The 24,224-nt window shown below is 42.5% G+C and overlaps 1 protein-coding gene across 2 annotated transcripts in view; it reads left to right on the plus strand.

Annotated features, from left to right (window-relative positions):
• The window catches only part of Wdr70 (WD repeat domain 70), a 241,147-nt gene that overhangs the window by 209,823 nt on the left and 7,100 nt on the right, over nucleotides 1-24,224 (plus strand). For both annotated transcript variants that reach the window (XM_076551820.1, XM_076551819.1), the window contains 4 exons: nucleotides 12,005-12,105; nucleotides 13,864-13,943; nucleotides 15,821-15,937; nucleotides 17,705-17,867. In XM_076551820.1, coding sequence (XP_076407935.1) covers nucleotides 12,005-12,105; nucleotides 13,864-13,943; nucleotides 15,821-15,937; nucleotides 17,705-17,867 — 461 coding nt within the window. The remainder of the gene's footprint in view (nucleotides 1-12,004; nucleotides 12,106-13,863; nucleotides 13,944-15,820; nucleotides 15,938-17,704; nucleotides 17,868-24,224) is intronic.

Below are 24,224 nucleotides of genomic sequence, written 5' to 3' on the forward strand. Positions count from 1 at the left end.
CCAGGCATCAAACTCAGCTCTTTAGACTTGTGTTGTTGGATGTCAAGGACATTCACCTGCCAAGTCATAACAACGTCCCTAAGAAAGCAAAAGTTTAAAATTGTGTTGAAATCAAGTCAAATGTATCAGTTGTTTTTTTTTATAGATTATACTTTTGGTGATACCTCCAAGAACTTCTTGACTAACTTCAGATCTCTCTGATTTTCTCTTAAAAGGTGTATAGTTCTCTATTTTACATTTAGGCCTACATCCCATTGTAAGTTAAATTTTGCATAATAGAGTAAGGTATAGTTAAGGCAGAACCAAGGCCTGCAGGGCAAAGCAAAAATTTCCTAAATGGTTAGTAGTATGTTTTCTTTTCTTTTTTTGTGTTTTGCTTTGTTGGCACACATAGCCTCTTGTGTGCTAAATTCGGCTCCAAAATATAAATAAGATAAATCACCTTCAAGCAAAATTATCATCATTATTATTATTTAGGTTCAGGGCTTGGGATGTAGCTCGGTTGGCAAAGTGCTTGCCAGCCCTTAGCACCCGTACACCCACTGGGTGTGTACACCCACTGGGTGTGCGCTTTTGCAATCCTAGCGCTCAGGAAGCAGAGGCAGGAGGATCAGGGCTTCAGGGTCGTTCTTAGGTGCATAGTGAGTCTGAGGTCAGCCCAGGCCGTGTGAAAATTCTGTCTCAAAATAAAAAGAAAACACAAGTCCACTTTAGTATAAGAAATCCACAATGTGTAAAATACAAAACATTTTAAGTAAAAATAGAATCAGTAATGCTGTGCTAAACTGTATTAGAGCCTGAGGAGAAAAGAAAACTCAGTCGGACTGACTCTGTCTTCATTGAAAATTTGGATATTTGCTGGTCATGGGCATTATTTTATTTATTATTCACTTACTACCTTCTTGGTGGAGTACCGTAGCTAGCTCACTTTTGCTTTAGTAACAACTTTGAACTTTGTCCCTGATCCGCCTACTGATTTTCATTCCCTGAGTCCTCCGGTCCTGGTTTTAACCGCATTCAGAGGGACGGGCCAAGCAGTCTGTGTTTCCTCTATCTTACCCCAAACCAAACAGGAGCCTTTTTACCTTCAACAAGTCACAGTGGGAATGAAAAGCACACCACGAAGCAGATCTCAGCAGATGTGCCTACGGACACAGACACAGACACACAGACACACAGACACACACACACACACACCACCACCACCACCACACACCACACACACACACCACCACACACACACACACACACACACACACACACACACACACCACCACACACCACACACACACACACCACACACACCACACACACACCACACACACACCACCACACACCACACACACACACATACCACACACAAACACACACACACACACACACACACACACACACACACACACACACACACACACACACACACACACACACACACACACACACACACGGTGAGAGACAATGTCACTGACCCCGGAGTGGCTTACCTCTATTACTCTGCTGGTGTGCTCCCTGACAGCAATGGCACTCCAGAGCTACCTGCTTTTGCTTCATTAGCTGCTCTCTGGAGTCGGGCAGACTTTCTGTAGATTCTCCACATTATTCTAGAGGCTATCTATGTCTTTGCCTGAGAACTATGATTTACCTGCCCTGTATAAAAAAACTAGAGTTGCTTTTCACAGAAGAATTTTACGACCTCCCCAAAGAGTTCCTTTCTCCCGTCTTTAGCCTCACATTCTCATGTTTAGAGCCCACATCCTTTACTCTAGTCCTCGTGGACTTGGAGAACAGCTGGTCAATATCCTCTGTTTCCTTGATGATTATAAAGTTGCTGTTCTGTCTTTTCTTGTCTGGGTGAACCAAACTTAATCTTCAAAAAAAACAAAACACAAAACTTTTCCTTGAGGATCGGATTTTCTCAGCACTTCCATTATCTTTGATAATGTTTCTCAGACATTCTAAATTTTCCACTGACCACATTGGACTGGGAGGGCCCTTGGGGGGCTGCAGGTGCTATGTGTGTGGTAAGTGCATGACATTCCTAATGCTTAGCACAGCACTTGGTATGTGGTAGGTATTTGCTAAAAATGTTTTTATTGATCTTGCTTCACTTTTTATTGCATTAGATTATGGAATGTTCTTACTAAGATTTACAGTAACAGTCTAATCCCTCACACTTTTGCCTTTATCTTTATTATCTATCTATCTATCTATCTCCCTCCCTCCCTCCCTCCCTCCCTCCCTCCCTCCCTCCCTCCCTCCCTCCCTCTCTCTCTCTCTCTCTCTCTCTCTCTTTCTTTCTTTTTGATTTTATGAGACAGGGTTTCTTTGTGTAACATTGCTGGCTGTCCTGGAACTTGCTTTGTTGGCCAGGCTGGCCTTGAACTAACTGAGATCCGCCTGCCTCTGCCTCCCAAGTGCTGGGATAAAAGGTGTACACCACAACCACCTGGTTTTGTTTTTATTTTTTAATGATTTCAAAAAATAATTTGAAATGTCACAGCATAAGTATCATTTACTTTTAATTTGATGAAAGAAATATACATTTTTTGTCTGCATATTTAAAACTTGAGATTGATTATCTTTTTCATACTTTACTAAAAATAGCTGTGTTTGAGTTCAGTGGAAGAAACCCAGATTTGCTGCAGATTCTAAAAATATTGGCGATCTAAACTCTGTTTAATATAATTTGCTCTGGTTGTTATACTATTAATGAATGTGGTCTATTGTAAAATATACAGTGGTTTGAAGTAAAAGAAAAAAAAATCACATGTAGTCCATGTTGGGCTCAAACTCATGATTCTCCTGCCTCAGCCTCCTGAGTGCTGAGATTGCAGGTGTGCACAGCCATGCCGAGCTTGAAGTGAATATTACTTGTTAGCATTTGACACTTTGTAGTGTCTAGCCAAGGAGCCGGGAGACGGTTCGGGGTTAGGAGCTCTAGCTGCTGCTCCTCAGCTGCCCACAGCAGTCTGTAATTCCGGTCCCAGGGGATTCAATGCCCTCTTCTGGAACTGCACACTCGGTGCATAGACACACACGCAGGCAAAAGACTCATTAAAGTAGAATTTTTTTAATTAAAATTTCTAATCAATACCTTTTTTAGACTAGGAGACAAATATATGATTATCATCTCATTTTTTCAGTCTCTTTTAAAAGGACAATTTTTAGTTTCTTTTAACAAGTGGATTCTTAATTCAGGTACACTTAAGTAGAGTCTTGCCATTCATTTTTGAAATAGTGCTTCCAATAGCGTTAAGATTTACTCCTATAGCTGAGTGACTTTCCCTAGGAAGGTCTGATTGACTCAGAAGTGAGCGCACTTCTGAAGTCACGATGTGAGATGGGATGAAGCGCTCTCACCATTGTCCCTGGCTTCCTGGGAGGAATGAGAACTAGAAAGAGGACACATGCAATCTGTCAGTTTTCTGAGGGCATTTGCCTCTAACAGCATATATTAGAACTACTCCCTAGTGTTTCACCCAGTGTTCATCCGTGCCAGCTTTTACAAAGAATGCTTTCTGCTTCCGTTTCTAGTCCTTCAAAATCTTTAAGCAGTGTCTCTGCTTTCATTAAGTAGAAACTTGTATTCTGTTCTCCCCACAAAAGCTGTGGTTTTTATTTAACAGGTGTTTACGTGTGAATACATTTCTTGTTTTGACATACTGACCATGAATGGCAAAGCCAGGTAATCAGACACTAGAGAGTATATCCTTAGAGACAAACATACTTAACTAGTCTGTCAAATCAGACAAAGAGCCTGCAGAGATGGCTTAACAGTTAGGAGACCTAGCTTCTCTTCCAGAGGACCCGGGTTTGATTCCCAGCACCAACGTGGTGACTCACAGCTGCTGGTAACTCCAGTTCTAGTTGATCCAGTGCCCTCTTCTGGCCTCTGCGGGTACCAGGTACATAAATGGTACACAGACATACAGGCAGGCAGGCAAAAAAAAAAAAAAAAAAATCATGCACATAAAATAATAAAAATAATTTTTTAAAAATCAGAGAGATAAGAAAGAGCAATGTTTGAGTGCGAGTGAGTGAGCATGAGTACATTTTGGTTTATAGATGCTTGAAAATGAACAGAAAAATACATTAGTCTTTAAATAATTTATAAACATATATTACAGTAATGCCTAGTGCTCAGCCATCCAATGCAGCACCATCCTGTGGTCACTGATGGGCCAGTGAAGGATTTGGTGACCTGTAGGATTTCCTAAGGTCTTCTCCAACCTGATGAAGAGTCTGTGCTATCAGAGCTCTGGCGAAATTTTCACAATTTCATGTAGTATGGATGACATGAGTAGTCTATAATTAACATATATCTCAGAATAGTGTTTTCCCTTCCTGGAATCATAGATAATAGTCTTGTGGGAGGGGTTTTCAAGATCCCAAAGGGCAAGATAAAATAATATGGTATTTAAAACATATTTACTTGTACTGTTAGGTAATTACTGTTATTTTAATGCTCTGTATAACTCATCTATACCAGGAGAGTCTACTCCTTTTCATTTTTTAAAAGTTTTTCTTGCTTAATTATTTCCATTCTTTGATCACATATATTGTTTGTTTAGTAGTTAGAGGCTTAATATGTTTTATACATTTGTGTTTTGTTCAGATAAACAAAGGACTAGTTGTTGTTGTTATTGTTATTTCCATCTCTAAATATTGACAAGTGAAAGATAAAGGGCCTAGGTCTGTGGAGATTAGGTTGTAAGAATTTTGATCAGGTTGGAAAAATTTGGCCATTGGAAATTTTTGACTGTATGAGAAAAAATTCCCCAAGGTAATAGAAGCCTGCAAAAACACAACACCAATTCTTATTGTACATAAGTTCAAGTTGTATAATCTTTGGCTCTGGTTAATTTTGGAGAATGATGTTTTTTATTCATTTCCAATTTTTATAATAAAGTAAAAATATATTTTAAAAAACAATTCACAAAGAAAGGTTAAAAAGATAAAAGATTAAATTTAGTTCACTTAGATCAGAAAAATATGACCATTAACTTTATAGTCTTCAAGGAAACAGAGGGAATCGACCATCCCTTTTACAACTTGGTCCTTATAAATGGTAACATGTGATATCCAAAGGTATATCTGCCAGAAGTGATTAGCCTGAGGTTCCAGTACCTCAAATGCCATTCAGGTCTGAGAGGCCTCCTTGTCCTAGAACTCCAGTAACCTGTGCTGTGCACACTAATGGGGAGTTGTGTTGTGTGAAATGGATTCTCCTTGTCAGGCCCTCTGGTCCCTGGGCCATGCAGGAAGACCTCCCGCCAGTGTCACTGTGGATTCCGGCCTCAGTGTCCTCTCGCTTCCTGCTCTCATCAGTAAGAGCAATAACAAGACTTTCTCCAGTCATTATTTGTGCTTCCTTTCTCATCATAATTTCTTCTCAGTTTCTGGGACTAGAGCAAACTAGCATTTGTTGTTTTGAATTAGATGAGGGAAATTGTGTTTAATTTCTTTTACCCAAGAGACATTCTATTTTCTCTGAGAAATTTTTCTTGTGATGAAATTCTTCAAGTTCATTATCAAATACAGATGTGATTCATTTAGTATCAAGGACAACTACCAGTTTCCAGATGTTTGCTGCTTTAGTGGTTATCTCAATTTTAGAGTATAACCTAAAGTAAGTTGATCTTAATAGATATACTTTCCATGGATTTGTTGGGAATTAATATGATAATTAGATGGAAATTTTAAAAGCATAGTGTCTCTATTTGCAGTGGTTCTCAACCTGCGGCTTCGAATGACCCTTTCACAGGGGTCGCCTAGACCATTGGAAAACACAGATATTTACCACGTGATTCATAGCAGTAGCAAAGTCACAGTTATGAAGTACAATGAAGTGGTAGTACGGTTGACTCAGCACACCATGAGGAACTGTACTAAAGGGTCACAGCACTAGGAAGGCCGAGAAGGACTGCTCTCTCAGGTATGGCAGGTGCAGTGTTGCATACATGAGTGGTCCAGCGTTTTCCCTTTATCACCATCAGGCTTCTGTCTGGCTCATCAAAGAAAGAAGTATTTGAGACAGAGAAGGGAAAAGATTTCCAAGAAAAATGACAAATCTGGCCTATGGTAGGGCTGTCTTGAAATTGGGGTGTACATGAATAAAAGGGTAGATAGTGGAGAGAAGCCAGCCATGGATGCACAGTGAGACCCTATCTCAAAAGACGAAAAGGAGAAGAGACGTATAGAGAAAGGTCTGGCTTTCCTCTCCTCATTCAGGGGATGTTTCTATGGGAACCAGGTGGGTGTTGAGGACTTTTATTTTTTGGAGACTCTAGCTTATTCATCAGATTTACTGCCTGAGCACAGAGGGATGAGGCCAGCCCCCAGGCCTCCGTGTGTTATACCAAAGTTGGGAAAAACAGGGCTCTGGGAGAGTGGAGGGAGCAAGGACAAGACGAATAGCCTGCAGGAACTGAAGCAATTCCCACTTTACTCCTCTACCTCCCTCGCCCAGTATTTTAATGTAGGAAACAATTTCCTTTTTCTGTGAAATAAATCATGGGCTTGTAGAAACCTGGAGCACCTTTTCTCCAGTGCCTTCCTATTTTTATCTGTCTTCTTTCATGTGTTTTGGGCTGACACCTAGATCTGTGTTCTTACTTGCCCTTTCGGGTCAGTACACATGGCCACTTAAGTGTATTGGGTAGTCCTGAGGCTGGCCATGAGGCTAAGGCTTCTTACGCACAGGGCTGCATGATTGTGGGCATCTCCTTTATGAACAGATGTTAGACTGTTATTGGAAATCGCTGAAAATGCCTGTTCTTCCAAGGAATCAGGGTTTGCTTCTTTGTTCATCTTCCACACAACAAAAACCAAATGTGAAAAACACACATGAAGTGTGGCTTTCAGTAAGATTCAGCAGCTGGGAAGAACAGGAAATGGTATTTGAACATAATTGTGTTGAAAGTATAAAATTATTAAGGATGCCAGGCTTCTCTCTAATGGTGCTGTTTAGATGTACGTGCCGCACACATCTAAAATGTTGCTTGGGCATTGTGTTCTGTTATAGCAGCATCTGTGAACGTAGATTTTTCTTCTGGCTTTAGTGGTACCATCTTCCCCCACCCCTTGCATCTTTAGGCTCAGATGCAAGGTACTTGAAGGCTAGTCAAGCATTTTACCACAGTCCCAGCTCCTTTTTTCCTTTCTAAAATCAATTTGCTAAGATTCTGCTTCTGAGTTTGGAAGGTTTGGAAATTATTTAAAACCTTCCAGTTTTCTTCATCATTCAATATAAGGCTCCACATGGTACATAGCATAAGGAAATGAGTGATGGAATTGGAGGTACCCGGCCCATTCCCTTGCCTCTAGTTATACGTTATGTAACTCAGAAGCTTTACTCTCTCACAGTCTCAGTTTTTTTCATCTATGAGATGGAATGAGGTCACTATTCTTGTAAAGACTCAATTATATCAAATAATATAAACTTCCAGGACCAGTGAGATTGTTCACTGGGAAGAGATACTTGCCACTAAGCCTGATGACCTGAGTGCAATACCCCAGCTATGTATGGTAGAAAGACAGAACTGTCTTCTGAAAGTTATCCTCTGACGGTTTTCCCCACTGCACATGTACCCCCCAATATAAAAATAAGTAAATATAATAAAATCAAATAATAATAATATAAAGTTCCAGGTACCTTACAATTCCTTTCCACGTGTCCTAAAACACATGTCCAGGCATGGCCCTTCTTTCCCTCTTCTCCCCATTTCCATGGTTCCACCTAAACCAGGAAAACCAAAAATCAATATTTGGAATTTTTGTGACCATCTCACTTTTGCTAAGGCGTAATTCAAAAATTCCTGTTTTGGAATCTTGACAGTGTTGGTAGGACATGCTACTCATTTCCCTCCCCTCTTCTTTTGATCTCTGCAGGGATGGGGGATCTCTGTGTTGAGCACATTCATGTATTATTATAACTCATCCTGGCCATCTTGCTCAGGATTTCTAACCTTCATTACTCTGTTGGTGGCAGCTGCTAGAGCTAAGTACTTTGGGGTAGTTTGTGGTTACTCTACATGCCCAGATTCTAAAATAAAACAAGGGTGAGCTTTGTTTTAAAAAAATAATAATAAAACTATCTTGGAGCCATAATGGAATTGTGGTTTGATAGCTAACAGTAGCCATTGGTTGACTCATATGTTTCAGTGAGATGAAATGGGTTAGTGAAAGACTAAAACACTTTATCAGTTTAATTAAGCACACCACTATAGTGTAGTGTGCAGATTCAATTCAGAACCTAGCTCTTGCATTGCAGTGGCCTGCTGCCACTTGGCTGTTGTAAGGTGTGGTAAAGCCTTTCTCTTTGATATTGTAGGTCTTGGGACTCCGGGATCTTCTCAAGTCCCTTGATTTGGGAATGTCCCTTCCCTTGCTTTGCAGCATTGATCAGTACATGTCATGGGTCTAGGCATGTTAACCAAAGAGGCATCTCTTACAAAGAGCGTGGTCTGGTTGACTGAGAGTGATCACCCTCTTGCTGTGTATTTATAGCTCATCTGTCTTCTGATGGTTCTGCTCCTAGCAGGCCCATGTCCATTGTTGTTAAGCAAAGCCCAGTATAGATGTTTGACAAGTTAGCAGTGTGGCAACTCCGCTTGCTGCCGCCGACTTGGATTGTTTGGTTTGGCAAATGGCCAGCTCTCTGCTATAAGATGCATTTCCTTGACAGGACAAAGTATGGAGGCGCATTAGCTGCAAAGTTTACAAAGGTTAGCTAAACACACACAATAAATATTAATAAACAAAAAAGGCCCACCCACCTTTGACTTTGAATTCTGTTTCTTCGTTCTGTGTTTTGGAATCCCTGTAGTATTTGATTAATAACCAGTCTTAAGGTAATTGAGCCTTAAGTGTCCTTTGCCTAAGTTAGTCTGCTCACAGGCCCCTCATTGGCTGCTTTGATGACTCATTGCCAGAGTGGATAGATCTCTGGAGTAACTGTTTAGTTCAAGGGCTCTTACTTGCCTTTCCTGGCTTCAGCATGGGAAGAGGGTAAATGTGCTTGTCCCTAGGAGCCTATGCTGAGCAGAGTATTGGGTGGTGTGTCTTAGAGCTCTGGAGATAAAGGATGTGAGCAAGAATAGAGGTGAAATGCCTTCAGACGCCCTGGAAAGCAACCAGACATTGGTCTGTTGGCCCAAGCAGTTGCCTCTCTAACATTTACACCCTTGGTGGAGAGGGAGAGAGTAACAGTAACCTGCTGCCCCTGGAAACTGCCTATTTGGCTGGGTGTCTTGGAATTTATCAGGCCTACATTGTGGACCTTTTCCAATTCTTCACCCTGCTCACTTGAAAACATATTTGAGAACCTGTAACTGCTTAGCCAGTCCTCTAGAGAACCAAGGAAAAGAAAGAACTCTAAAGCCATGCCCTTAACATTGTCCTGGGGCTGTTCACAGGTGGCTGGGGTTCCTGAAGGCACTCAAAGCCCCTTAGTGCCTTCCCTTGCTCTCTGGTTCATGCACATGTTCTCACCAAGACTGCAGAAGGAAACCAACTCTGCTGGATTTGTATGATAGTTGACTGTAATAGTGAGAAACAGAAATCAAAGTCTTATGGAAAGGAATTATTTTTAACTTGAAAATTGTTTCCAACTCTGCTTAACAAAGTAACCCATTCTGGTATGGGTGACCCATAACTTTTAACTCATTTGCAGAGCACCAGCTACTAGTCTAAGCACCTGGAATATACTGCCAAACAAAACTGATCCAGATCTCTGGCCATGGGACATGAATTCTAGTTGAGAAGATATAGCATAGGCTATAAAGAAATTTCTACATTAAAGATATTTGCTGTGACATAAAGAAAAGCAGAGTGAACAGAGTTAAAGGGTCTAGTCTTGTTTGTTTGATTGTTTGTTTGTTTTTTATGACAGGGTTTCTCTGTGTAGTTCTGGCTGTCCTGGAACTTGATCTGTAGACCAGGCTGCCCTTGAACTCACAAAGATTCACCTGCCTCTGCCTTCTGAGTCCTGGGATTAATGGTGTGCGCCACCACTGCCTGGCTTAAAGGATCAAAGTTTTAAATACGACTATGTGAGAAGTGACGACATTTAAGCAGAGACCTGAGATGGGGTTGGCTCAGGTGATCCTATCTTAGGTAGGGTTACAGAGACATGTTAGGAGTCTGTGATTGTGACTCTTCCCGTGTGTCCATATACCCAACACCAGGAAGTTTTCAGTGGCCTAGGCATAGTTCTCACGTTCATCGCGGTGGCAAAGCCCCTGCAGAATATCAGCTGTTGACATACTTCCTTCCATCTCGCCAACCCGGAGCAGTATTTATTAGGAAGGGAATCGCACATGCATCCTAAAGTTCCTTCCATGAATGTGTGCACAAGGCAGCAGTGACACAGAAGAGCTAAGGACAGGGAGGAGAGAGACAGAGGGTCTGCTGTGATGGCTCAGCAGGTAGGGGACCGCAGGCCCGGGAACCCATGTAGTGGAGGGGAGAACAGACTCTTACACTGTCCCCTGACCTCCGCACATGTGCTGTGGCGGACACAAGCGCCCCTTCCCATAACTAAGTACATGGAAAACAGAGAGAAAGGAAAACCAAACCATCAATATAATGGATTCATTTCAAGTATTACTCCTGTTTCTGTTGTTTTGTTTTCTTTTTTTTTTAGCACTCATTAGCAGACATTGGATAGGAGTGCCATAGATCTGAGGAAAAGTGTGAAAAGAAAGCTAAAATAGTGTGAAAACCTGCCCTTTCGAGTTATCTCTCTCCCTTCCAACAATGGGGGAAATGCAACACTGCCTCTCTGTAGAATGAGTCAGTCCACTTCAGTGACACACACCTTGGAAGATTGCTGGATGTGAATTAGAAACTTGCAGGCTCTTTTTAGCTTCCTCCATAGCTCTTCTGGAATATCAGAACAGGGTTTGTAGCCATTTGACTATTGCCAATCAGATGAGAGTCAGAATTTCTACCTAAAGGGATCTCGGGATCTCAGAGTTTCCCGTCTTGATGAGAGAGTTAGGGTCAGAGACTCAGAGAACATGGGCCACAGGTGACGGAGCTCCAGGACTTTGATTTTACCCCGAGGACCTCACTTGTCAGCGTCTGTGCACCCTCTTTCCCCTTAGTCCACATGCAGAGCGTGTCAGGAAATGGACTGCTGGGGAATGCTGACTCAGCGCTTCCCCTCATCTTGCTCCAGACGAGCTTTGTAGAACTTGGTGTGTGGGGTTTGTGCCTTCCATTGTTAGTTTCGGGTTTCCCCTGTGGTTCTCTTTGTGCTGTCCTTCCCACCTCTTCCCTCTTATCCCAAACAAAATGAAAACAGGTGGTGAGAACTCAAAACTCAGGTTCTTTGGGACCCTGGAGCACCACTGATTCCTCACCAGAAATGAATTCAGAGGGTCATAGGTTCCAGTGAGCCACCTCTTTAAATATAGCTTTCCATCAGGTTAATATCAAGGCTTTGCATTTGATATCTGCTTTATTTCTGTCATGGCTTTGCTGTTTTATCTCACAGGCAGGGAGAGATTATTAATTGTCTACCAATATGTGCTCTTTGTAAAAAAAAAAAAACTTAATGAGGCTTGGATCTTTATGAACTAAAAACAATAACCACCTGGCCTCAATCTGAGTCCAGCGGGACATATTGTGTGTGTAAAAAGCATGAAAGCCAGATCTAGATCTGCTGTGGTGCTTCGCTTCACAGGGAGCCAGCATTCCACAGTGCCAGGCTCACCTGGAACTGGACCACCTAACTGTGGTTCCAAGGAAAAGAGGGTTGTCATCATGTACAGAAGTGAACATCTTAGATTTTTGTAGCATTTCACATGGATAACAAGAGGTGGGATGAAACATAACTTACAGAATGCAATGTTAGGGTTCAGAAGAAAGCATCTGAAAAGTTGCAGGTTACTCTCACATTGACACTTGACATAGTAACCACCAGAGTCTCAGCAGTGGTCCTCCTGCCCCTCATTTTTATTTGGTGTCTTGAGTTGACTTCTATACCTGTCCTTTCTAGAGTGTTGTCCGCTGCCTGTGGCATCCAAAGCTGAACCAGATCATGGTTGGAACTGGAAATGGATTGGCAAAAGTGTATTACGACCCCAACAAAAGCCAGAGGTATTTCCTAGGCATGGCCTGTTGGAGATGGAGGACAACAGCTGGGGGGGCTTTGATTCACCCCTGCTTTTCTTCTTTTCTCTCTTTGATGGGATCCACCCTGTCAGAAAAGGCAGCTGGTACAAAGTAAAGCCGCAGACTCCTAGCCTTGTGCTTTAAAGGGGATTTAGATCTCACCCTTGATCTGCACTGAATTCAAAGCGAAAGTTCCCTGGGGATTTGCAGTCCTTTGGCTGAAATGTTGAGTGCAGGGTGGGGGAAGGTCTGCTTGCTCTTCGTACACCCTGGACAGTGGCATCAGTAGTGATACATGTGGGGCATTAACAAAACAGGGACTGGCCACTCACACAAAACAGAAGCAGCTTTTCCATCTTCTTTCCTCTCTTGTTTGGCTTTAACAGGTACTAGTTTGGATATCTGACAAGGTTCTGCTGTATCAACAGAAAGGAATAGCACATGAACTTTTTCCTCAGCCCCTAGCTCACCCCAGGTCAAACATAAGTACATCAATTTAATCCCAAGGTCTGGAAACTTCCTGAGAGGCTCATCTAGTTCCTTGGGTATCTCTATTTTCTCTTCCACAAGGTGAACATATGTTACCACCCCAAAGAAGATGGTCTTTCCCCTTTCTGTTACTATACAAATTCATATGCTAAGCCTGTTTTGAGGTCTTACGTGCTTTCAGAGGAAAGGAACACTAATCTTTATAAATGAAGTTTCATTGACCATAATTTTGCTCTAAAAAGAAGTGGACAAATCTGTCTTCTTCAGAGATTTCTGAACTAGCATTGAAACCCTTGCCCTGTAAAATAAAGTTATATAATGATATTTTACAATGAGTAGGATTTTATTAATCAAGTAAAAATGTTAATGTACTGGCGTGGAGTTTGCTAACTTAAAAAGACAGTGGCCTTATATTGTGACACCCACTTGGGAGGTGCTGTCTTAACCTGGGATCTATGAGATCTGCTTATCTACATGCTCTTCAGAGAGACGGCCCGGCATCACTGAGGTGAGGCAGGCACTTTACATGGACTTTTGGCTCTTTGGGCTGTAGCCACTGAGCCATGCTGCTAGGTGTGCCCCAGTCCAGACATTTGAGACACGGACATATGCCGAGCTGGTGGCCTGCTGGGTGTGACCCTGGTTGCTCTCATCTGGAACATAGGCTAAAATTGGACTCCTGTGACCTTTAAGGTGAAAAGGGTGGTTAATTTATAAAGTTTCTTGAACATCTTACATTTTTAAATCATTTTTGTGGATTTCTCTTTAAATTTGTGTCTTAAATGCCTTGGCACCTCTTTTGCCCTTTCACTTGGGGGACCCCAACATGTAGACTGGAGTTTCTGAGAGTTCAGTAATCATTGTCATCAAGCCCCCATCTGTTGGTCTCTCTCAGAAAGCTAAGGATTTGACAGGATAGTCTGCATGGACTGCTTCTAAAAACATCTCATGATTAATGAAAAGGCTACAACAAAACCCATGTTTTGTATGGGAACCTTAAAATTCATTTAAAAAATGCATTGGCTGAGAACTTCCAGTGTTTCAGGGTTACCTCCATCTATCATGGAGTAATTTCTGCTGGGGTCTGCTACATACAGAGGTACAGAGGTAGGGTTGTGTGTGAGTGTGTGTGCGTGTGCGTGCGTGTGCATGTGAATGCTTTGAGAAGTCTTTAATGGAACCAGAATTCAGTGTTTCAGCTCTACCTGTTCCTAAGATGAACTAAAGAAAATAATTTGTTTGAACTCATTGTAGGGGAGCAAAATTATGTGTGGTTAAAACCCAGCGGAAGGCCAAACAAGCTGAGACACTCACCCAGGACTACATCATCACGCGTAAGTTGTTGTTGGCTTTCCTCTCCTCCCTGTCTCACATCACTCTGCTCTGTCGCCTTCATCTTTGCTTGTTTGGGAAGTTGGAAAGGCCCTAGAGTTGTGGCATCTATCACGTCATCTCCTGTCATGTGGACACAGGTACAAGTCTTATGACAACATCACTTAGCTTCTTGATTCTTTGCAGAAATGAGGCTTGCCTCACATAACTCCTCATCCAAATGAGAAGCGCCTGTCTGAGTGGAATGCATTATTCTATCACAGCATTTTAAAGACCAACATATTATTCAGTGAATAAACAAGAAGGAATGCTGAGCTTAGACTTAGGAGCCCTGAATTTGTCTTTTTGTACCATGGACTGGCAGTGTGATGTTGAACAAAGTTCATCAGTGGGATTAGTTAAGGAATCGATGACCATGTGCTAACACACTTGGAGGACTTTCTGTATAAAATCTGAAGTGTGAACAGAAAGCCTACCAGGGCAGAATGGTTTCTCTCAGGTGGGTCACACCACCTTATTAACTTGATAGATCTGTGTTTCAAAAGCCATAGCCTCAGACCTATAACAGGCCCGGAAGGAAACCTTGGTGCCACAGAGATGAGTACTAGAGAGTGGCCCTGTGGACTTTACCAGTGTCTCAGTCTAAAGCCCATGCACAGCTGCTCCCCTGCTGGCCTTCTTCCTGCTGATGGGTCTCTGTGGGGCTTGTGATCAGTCAAGAGAGCCCATGACACTCTGAGAGAGTAGCAGTGTTGAAGGTGAGGTCATAGCCAGTCCAGCGCATGAATTACACATGGCCCACTTAAATTCCTCCAGCCATTTGAAGTGAAAAGCAGTTTTTCCTACCTAAAAATCCTGCGCGTCATGTTGGCTGGCGGAGTGGTGAGGGAGATGTGCTTGCTTAGCTTCCCTGACTCACGGCAGGCATGGTTTCCTGTGAGTGATGTGGACTGGCCTTACCTGGAAATAGGGGCAGAAGGTGCGAGTGGGTGACTGACTGGAAGAGTTTTTGGGGTGTTAGAGATGTTTTATTTAGATTATAAATTACATTTAACCTTTGTCTTCTCCGTCCCATGAAAACGTGTTCTCTTTTAAAACAGGTTTTAGTCTATATATAATGGCTGACAGCAATTCCAAGTCAACAAAAAGATAGCTATTTCCACAATAACCCTTTCCCCCCAAATGTTACATGGTTTCTCCTCCAATCTATATCCTTTTTATGTTTAAAATCTAATTCTGGAACGGAGTGACACCTGACAGTAGTTGGACACATGTGCCTCTGACTTTTCATTACCTTCTTGTTTTGTGTACCAACCATGTGGAAGGAGGGCCAAGTGCCCCCGCTGGGAGACTCAGGCCCCCTGCATTCAAGGCAGCCTTTACCCACTTACAGTGGGCTAAGTGCTCCTCCCTTCCAGTACTCAGTGTTGTGACTCCACTGCTGAGAGGTGGTCACATTTCAGAAACGTGCGAAGTGACTCCAGTGTTTAGGAGGCATCTGAGGAAACTTGAGGACAGACAGGCACACTGTTGCTGTTATTGGTATTTGGGTGCTGTAAGAACAAATAAGGAAGTGGTTTCCTGAAGTGTTTCTTTTCAAAACCACAGCAGCTGAGCTTTACCCCATGGTTAGGGAGATGAGACTCACCAGTGTTTCCATGACAGTGCTTCCTGAGAGCCATTAGCTGCCAGTGGAGGTGAACAGTGAGTCTGGTATCAAACAAAATTGGCTAATTGGTTACAGTAAGGCTGTCTTTTATTATTAAATGAAGGCTGTCATTATGATTTCCATTTCATGTTTCAGTTAGTCATGCATTAGCTATGTTTTGGATGAAGGGTTATTATTATAATGAAATTTTTCAAATGTGACTTCTCACAGCTCACGCCTTGCCCATGTTCCGTGAGCCCCGCCAACGAAGTACGAGGAAACAGCTGGAGAAGGACAGACTGGACCCCCTGAAGTCACACAAGCCAGAACCTCCTGTGGCAGGCCCAGGTGACTGGGGCCCAGCCAGCTGTCTGGCAGAGGGGATGAGGGCGGGGTGGTGTCCCTGACAGAGATGGTAAGAGCTCTGGGGCTGGGTGCTTCTTGACCCTCAGAGAGACTCTAGTGGTTTTCAGATGTTTTCTTTTCTAGCACCAGAATCACAGTGTATAAAACTGATAGAGCTACTTGTGAACTGGAGAGGACGCCTGGGGCTTTCTCCTCTCCAGCTTCAGCCTTGGGTGACTGACCTCACTAGAACTCTGGGGCTCCTTGGAAGCCAGTGTTGAAACTGCTGCTCTCAATATTGGCTTAATATATGACATTGGCCTCTTAGCCTGGGATCCAAACTGGATTCGGTTTCACACAAGGCAGAAAGTGACCATGACTTGGTTCAGTGTGATAAAATGGAGCTGCCCATTTCACTAGAAGGTAAATGACAGACCATGTGTAGCAGAAGGTAGCACAACACACTGTCTCTAGTATGGCGGATACTTGCACTAGAATTCATTTTCTACTATCACTTCTGACTTTTATTTGTTCAAGGCAGCTGAGCCTGCAACCTTTGACTTGTCCGTCTGTCTGAGCCTCAGCTCCGGAACTACTTGCCCTTCGAGCATTGAAAACATCCATATTTCTATTTTGATTGTTTTTGAACTTTCCCTGCTCCCAATCAAAGTTCCTAAATAATAATCTTGCCTAGATTATCTCAAGTCCTTCTAGTTAGACAGTGCATCTCGAGTCTCTCCCCGTCTCCACCCCTGCTCCCTTTGTCTTGCACACAGCTTTTATCCCCCACCCCCTGGCTTTCCTGTTGCTGCTGCCCCCAGACTCCACCATTTTGTATGTCAGGGTTCTCTGCAGTCCACTGACTCCCCTTTGTAGTTTTGTACTTCCTGCCTCACCTACTGTGACCCCCAAATGCACAATTGATCCCCCTCTGTCTGCAGTTTGGGGCATAACTCATATGCTCACTGAAAATAGTATCTCTGCTTTGTGGGCCTTCCCAAATGATCCATTGCTGTCAAAAGACCTCTGTGGCCCCTCAGCCTGAAGTGCTGTCTCCTTCCTCTAAAAGTTGTCATAGTTACTGGCCACACAAAGCTCTGGCAGGAGGTCATTTTTAAAATTTTCTTCTTAATTTATGAAGTTAATCTTCCAGTATTATTTGGTTATTCATGCATTTATCTTTCTAAAAATCAGATCTGAAACAAACTTTGTAAGATGTCAGTTCATTTTGTTTCTCGGGCACCATGCTGGCTGGGAGAGACCCAGTTCCCACTGCAGCTCTTTGCCCTTGAGCTTGCTGTCTGCCTAGGCAGTCATAGCAGAAAAGTAAGAAGAGTCAGTGTATTCATATGCCTTGTTTTCTTTCAGAACACAGAACAAAGTGTCTATAACATAACATACATAGGCTGTGGAAAGCCCTTAGATACATTTGTTTAAACTAAAATAGCAGCTAATGAATAGTGGTTACTTTTAGTATTGAATTTCAATAAATTCATGCTAGAGAAATTTTTAGTACAATCCTTAAGAGATTGCTTTTTTCTATTTTTTAATATATCAGTATCATTTTGCAAATTAATCAACCAAAACATTTTTTAAATGCTTCTTCCTGTTTGTAAATGTTAAAGGCTAATGGTCCTTACTTTTTGATCCATGAAAGCTAAAAGGATGATATAAGTACTGTTGAGATCTTAGCTTAGTATGCAAGCATACACAGCAGTAATGGTGTGTCACCTGCTTGTTCTGTTTCTAATTTTTTTTCTTTTGAAACAGGTCGTGGTGGCCGAGTTGGAACCCACGGGGGCACCCTGTCGTCCTACATTGTGAAAAACATTGCTTTGGACAAGACTGATGACAGTAACCCTCGAGAAGCCATTTTGCGTCATGCCAAAGCAGCCGAAGATAACCCATATTGGGTTTCGCCGGCGTATTCCAAGTAAGGAAGTAGCTGTTTATAACAGAAAAGTAGGGCCTGGAGAGATGGCTTAGGCGTGAAGGCACTTGTCTGTAGGCCTGGTGACCTCAGTTCCATCCCTGGGACCCATGGAAAGGTGCAACAAAGAGAACTGACTGTACAGAGTTTCCTTCTGAACCCTATGTACACACCATGGCATGTGTACTCACGCACACACACTAATGATAATTCTAAAAATAAATTTTAAAAATAAAGTAAAATAGAGAAGTAGGATTGGCAGTGTCGCTCAGTGGTACAGTATGTGATTAGTGTGTACAAAGTCATAGATTAAACCCCAACACCAAAACAGAAAATGAAAATAGAGAAATTATTATGTCTAATGAATTGGGAAGAACATGACAATAATACTTGGAAAGATTAACTTCCTTTTTTCTCTGTCATATTTGAGCATAAAGAATGGGCCAAGAAATGTAGATGTGATAGCATGCCTGTGATCCCAGCATCTAAGCAGTGATAGCAGAAGGGGTGAGTTGGAGGCCAACCCGAGCTACAGCTAAAGATACAGAGTTCAAGGTTCAAGGCCAGCCTGAGCTGTGAGAGACCCTGCCTCAAACAACAACAGAACCAGGGATTCAGAATCTTGAAGCCTTGACATTTGCTTATTTCATACGACCCCAAAGTGGTGAATTTCAAACCGAAGCAGTTTGTTATCAGCATTAAAGCTGGGAATAAGCCTCATGAGGTCCTTTGCCCTAACGATTTAGAAAGTGATGCTATTACCTCAGTGGGGGCGGGGGTTAAAAGCAAGCAAAGGATATTGACTTGCCAGTCTCTTTCGAACAACTGGGGAGTGAGGGTGTTGGGTTTTGGTTTTAGTTTGGTTTGCTTTCCAGAGTCTTACTGTGTAACCAGGTTGGCCTCAGTTACAGCAATTCTCCTGCCTCAGGCTAGTTCTCATAGAGAGAGCTGTCTATATAAAACTCTCCCTGTACAGTGAACCCAGCCTTTTAGAGTTCCTCAAACATGGGTGAGTGTAGAATAGTTTTTAATGCTACCACACCACCCACATTTATGCCAAGGAAAGTACTGTTTTTGAATTTTCAAATATTAGCTTTTGAAATTTTTGCTAGAACTAGTTTTAGACTTACGCAGATGCTAACCCTTACATAACCATATAAATTGATTATTCTCTGTAGTGGCCACCACTGGCCAACTGTTAAACCTGACAGTATCTTTATTTATGAGTAAGATTTTTTTTCCTCAAATACATTTCCATTTTTATACTTTTGATATCCCTTATAAAAACCATATTGTTGTGTTGCCTGTTGAAAGATAATAGATTTAAAATTTTGATATCCTCAAAGGAATTCTCTTTAAATTGTTATACTATAACTTAAAGATACACACACACACACACACACACACACACACACACACACACACACACTCTCGATTGTTACAATCACAAGGTTAGCATTGTTGCAGTACTTGAACTAAGCTACATACTTTCCTTGGCCTTGATCAGATTTTACTCTCATGTCCTTTCTTTATCCCAGGCAGGAGCCTCTGCTATGTTTCTTGCATGTTTCATGATCTTGGTATCTTTCCTGAATAGTGGTCACTGATTCTGTCAGCTTCAGTTTGGGTGTGTGTGGAATTTTCTCATGATTGTAGTGAAAATGGGCATATTTGGTTAAAAAAAAAAAAACGAGAGTGAGTTCGAGTCTTCCCTGTGTCTTACTAGTGATGATGCTGACTTTAGTCGCTTGATGAGTTTCTCCCCTGTGCAGTTCTTATCTCTGTTTCAGATCAGCACATTTCTTGGGGTTCTGTTCTAGAGTGTGCAGATCCTACTCCTTCCTTGGGTTTTGTCCAAGTAGTTTTGCCTGTGGCAGCCATTACTGTGGTGGTTGTCTCAGAGTGGTTTTCTCTTTCTTTTGTGTTTTCTGTATTTATGGTTGCATTCTCCTAAAGGAAGTTGTTGCTTCTCTTACATTTTGCTCTTCAGAGTTCTTATTCAATATTAGTAGGAACTCAAAGTGCTTATTTTATTCTGTGGCTAAACTCTGAGGCTGTTGTCATGTGGTCTGTTGTTCATATTGTCCCAGCTCTGGCCAGTAGGAGGCCCTTCAGAGGAAGTAGTTACTGCCATCTTTCAGCAGTGTAGGCTGCACCCATGCCCTTTGGAGTGTGTCCCCACTTTCTGATTCTACATGCTCCAGGCTCAGCTAAGTAGCACGCGTCTGTAAGCTAACGGTCATTGACAATGAGATAAGTCTCTGCCTCATGCCTGTGTTGACTCTTCTGTTTGTAATGAAGTAGTTGTCTGTTATTGCTATAAGAAACCTTGTTCAGAAAGAGCCACTGATTGACAGAGCAAAGAAACAAAAGCAGAGATAGTCTACAAGATGCCTGAGCATAACGAACATCATTTCAATGGCCAACTGTTCCAAATGTGTGTGTTTACACTCAAAAGTAAATCATTGAAATGTCTTCAAAAGATGTCATACAACTTGTTAGCTATTGTTAGGTATTAGTAACATCTACCATATTAATGTAATCCATAGGAAGATGTCAAAGGCCTAACTCATCACTGAAGAAAATGAAGTTCTAAAAGTCTGCTTTTTCAGCCTGCTGGAAAGCAGCTCATTGCTGCAACCTGGAACAGGAACTTGGCCCTAGAATTCCTCTGTTACAGTTCTAGTATCTGATAACAACACCTTACTAAAGGGCCAACTTCACTTCACTATGTAATTTTTATGTTTGAGTTTTTAAGCAGTACATTCATTACATAGGTGGGGAGTCCATGAGTACTAAATGGGAGACCCCAGGTTCCTCATTCTCCTAGGCAGAGATGCTAATGCTATGTTTATCCTCCTAGAAAGAGCCCATGTATAAATCATGGCTCTCACATACTAATTACATTTTTAAAAGGGCTCAATGCACACTGTTCACTCCACTGGTGTGTGTATAGACACCTACAGTGTTTGAAAGCACAGCGACAGAGAAAGACGAAGGGCCAGCAGGTAAAGCACTTGTCAACCCTCCCTCCCCCCGACAACTCAAGTTCAGTCTGTGGGACCCAGATGGTGGAAGGAGAGAACTGACTTCCAGGTACTGTCATCTGATATCTACATGTGTGTTATGACAGGCATGTGAAATGCACACAAGCGTATACACGTGAAGATAAATGTAAAAATATAGAAGCACAGATGTATAGCATGTTTTATATATTGTTTTCTATTTAGAATATATCTGGAGGTTGCGCTAGGTCTATCCATTGTATATCCAGCCCATTCTTTTACTTTATATTTAATTTCCATGTATTACACAGGTATATTTTATTTTTCTAAAACTATCCTCTTAAATGGTAGTTACATTGTTTTCATTCTTCAGGTCTTGTAAACAGTACTGAAATTAGTACCTTTGGGCATATGTATTTGCCTGTGCTATAAAGATTCTAGGAATAGAGTTGCTATGGATTTCAAATTTGTTTGGATTGTACCAATTTTTCCTCCAAAGGATCTTTTAGTCAGCCTCTCCAATATCTCACTAAAGTTGAATCCTACTTTATCCTTGTGTGCTGTTGTTAAGTAGAATCTTCTACTGGATTTATAACTCCTCTCTCTATGGAGATGCCTGCATATAGAGTGTGTTTGTGTGTCTTGTGTCCAGCTACTCGTTGCATTTTTATTATTTTAAATAATTTGTATACAAATTTCTGGGAAAGGGGACATAGAGTAATCAGGGTGGTGACAAGTGCTATTTTTGTGAGATTTTTCTTTTTTAACTTTATGCATATGTGTGTTTTGCCTATATGTGTGTCTATGGTACCACATGTGTGTAGTGTCCATAGAGGCCAGAAGAGGGAACTATAGTTAGATATGGTAGGTAGCTGTCATGTGGGTGTGAGGAATCAAACCCAGGTCCTCTGGAAGAGCAGCCAGTGCTCTTAACTGCTGAGCCATCCATCTCTCCAGTCCCAGGTGCTAATTTAGATGTGGTTGTCAGAGCATTGCTAAGAAGACCTGACTGGAAGGAGGAGTGGAACCTGCAGGGACCCTGGGGAGGAGCAGCCTGCAGAGGCCAGAGGCCAGTGTGTCTGTGTGCCAAACCCTGTTCATTCCTTTAGCCATTTTAAAAGTTATTTCATCATCATCGTCATCATCGTCATTATCATTATCATCATCATCATCATCGTCATCATCATGCATGTCCGTGTGTGATGCCCGTGAGCACTGCCTGCCTTGGCTCATGTGTGTGTCTGTGTGTGATGCCCGTGAGCACTGCCTGCCTTGGCTCATGTGTGTGTGTGTGTGTGTGTGTGTGTGTGTCTGTGTGTGATGCCCGTGAGCACTGCCTGCCTTGGCTCGTGTGTGTGTGTGTGTGTGTGTGTGTGTGTGTGTGTGTGTGTGTGTGTCTGTGTGTGATGCCCATGAGCACTGCCTGCCTTGGCTCAAGTGTGTGTGTGTGTGTGTGTGTGTGTGTGTGTGTGTGTGTGTGTGATGCCCGTGAGCACTGCCTGCCTTGGCTCAAGTGTATGTCTGTGTGGGATGCCCGTGAGCACTGCCTGCCTTGGCTCGCGTGTGTGTGTGTCTGTGTGGGATGCCCGTGAGCACTGCCTGCCTTGGCTCGTGTGTGTGTGTGTGTGTGTGTGTGTGTGTGTGTGTGATGCCCGTGAGCACAGCCTGCCTTGGCTCAAGCGTGGCGGTCAGAGGACAGCTTTTGAGAGTAGGTTTTCTTCTTCCACTCTGGACTCTAGGAGTTGGACTCAGGTGGTCAGGCTTATATGGCTAGTGCTTCTAACCATTTCACTGGCTCCTTCAGTTTTTTTAAAATCCCTTTATCTCTATTGAAGTAATCACATGATTTTCCTGCTTTGATCTACATATCATGAATTTTGATACAACCTCCCTATAGTTTGTTATCTGGTTGTTAGACTGGCTTCCTAAAAAAATACCTTTTTATAACTTATGTATTCTGTAAATATTTCATTATCAAATAGAATTGCCCAAGTGTGTGCTTCTGTGGAGGGCAAGGTGGAGATGAGGCCCTTACCCACCATCCCCAGGCCCCCCCCACTGTCTCCTGTCAGAGTCTGCCTAGATTTTAGGACTTTCCAAGGTGGCTTCATAACTGGTATGTTTCTTGGGCAGTCATCCATCTGGGTTTTCAGGTTTATTTCAGTAGAATTAATTGAAGCCCAGGGCGCTCGCTGATGACTGTACTACCTGAAGACTGTTCTTCCCCTGTAAGTGGTTTATGTTTAGTTGGACAGATGTGCTAGGTGGGGAGGAAGCACACTGCTGTGCTGCCCTTACTTGAGTGTGCTGCTTGGAGGGCCTGAAGCTGGTACGACCTCAGTGCCTCGAACCCGAGCACTACGCACTGATGGCCATACAGCTTTCTGCTGCGTTTTCTCCCCACTCTTTCCTTCCGTCCGTTTTTGGTGCCTTGCGTTTGTTGCCTGTTAGCTAAGTTGAAGGCCTTGCCTGTGTGTGGCATGTGATCTGTTAGCTGGGCTCACAGTGCGGTCCTTCTGTGTTCATTTGCTACAGTATACTGTTGACTGCCAAGTAGCAAAGTGTTTGAAGGGAAGCTAATATTTAAAAGGATCTTTTCATAAAGGTCACTGTAACTGAGAACGTGTGTCTGGTTGTTTTTCTTCGCTGCAATTGACTTCTGTCAGTGATGAAATGAAGATGTATTTACTATATCTCGCTTTAACACAGAGAAGCACGGTTAGACATTCCCCAAGTCTTCCTGCTGCACACAGCATATACTCACCTATATTCTCCGGTCCTGCTGATGAAGTCTGAGTACTTTACATGCATCCCTTGAGGAGCTAAGCGCGAGTCCTGACACTAGCAGTGTAATAGCCATGAAAGTTTTCAAACCCAGCAGGATTATAGAGGACTCTTACTCAGCCACACATGGACAGATTCAGTTACAGTTTCTTGTTCAAAGATGCTGCTGGAGGGAGGGGAAGAGAGCTGGCTGGGGAAGGGGCAGGATGTAGATCCAGAATGCTATTAGCTTACACATCAGACAGGGATAGATGTGTGGGAGCTCGGAGCCTGGCCAGCAGCCTGCCAGCATGACAGCTCTGTCAGCCATGGCTGCCCTTCTTGCCAGAGAAGCTGCCATTATTGCTGGTTCAGTCAATTTAACTTCACTGTGCTTATCTTTTGAAATACAAGATGTGTGGATGTGTGTGTTGCGTATGCTCTAAAATATCATTCTCAACCTGTAAAGAATCCACTTAAAGTCATATTGAATTCATAAGCCATATCTAAAGCAGTCCTTATGAGCAAGGAAAAGTTGATATGTGATTTGTGACAGTAAGAGACAGAAACCCACAGAGAGAAAAGTATCTTT

The sequence above is a fragment of the Peromyscus maniculatus genome, chromosome 15 (assembly GCF_049852395.1).
Source record: "Peromyscus maniculatus bairdii isolate BWxNUB_F1_BW_parent chromosome 15, HU_Pman_BW_mat_3.1, whole genome shotgun sequence".
NCBI classification, from domain to species: Eukaryota; Metazoa; Chordata; class Mammalia; order Rodentia; family Cricetidae; genus Peromyscus; species Peromyscus maniculatus.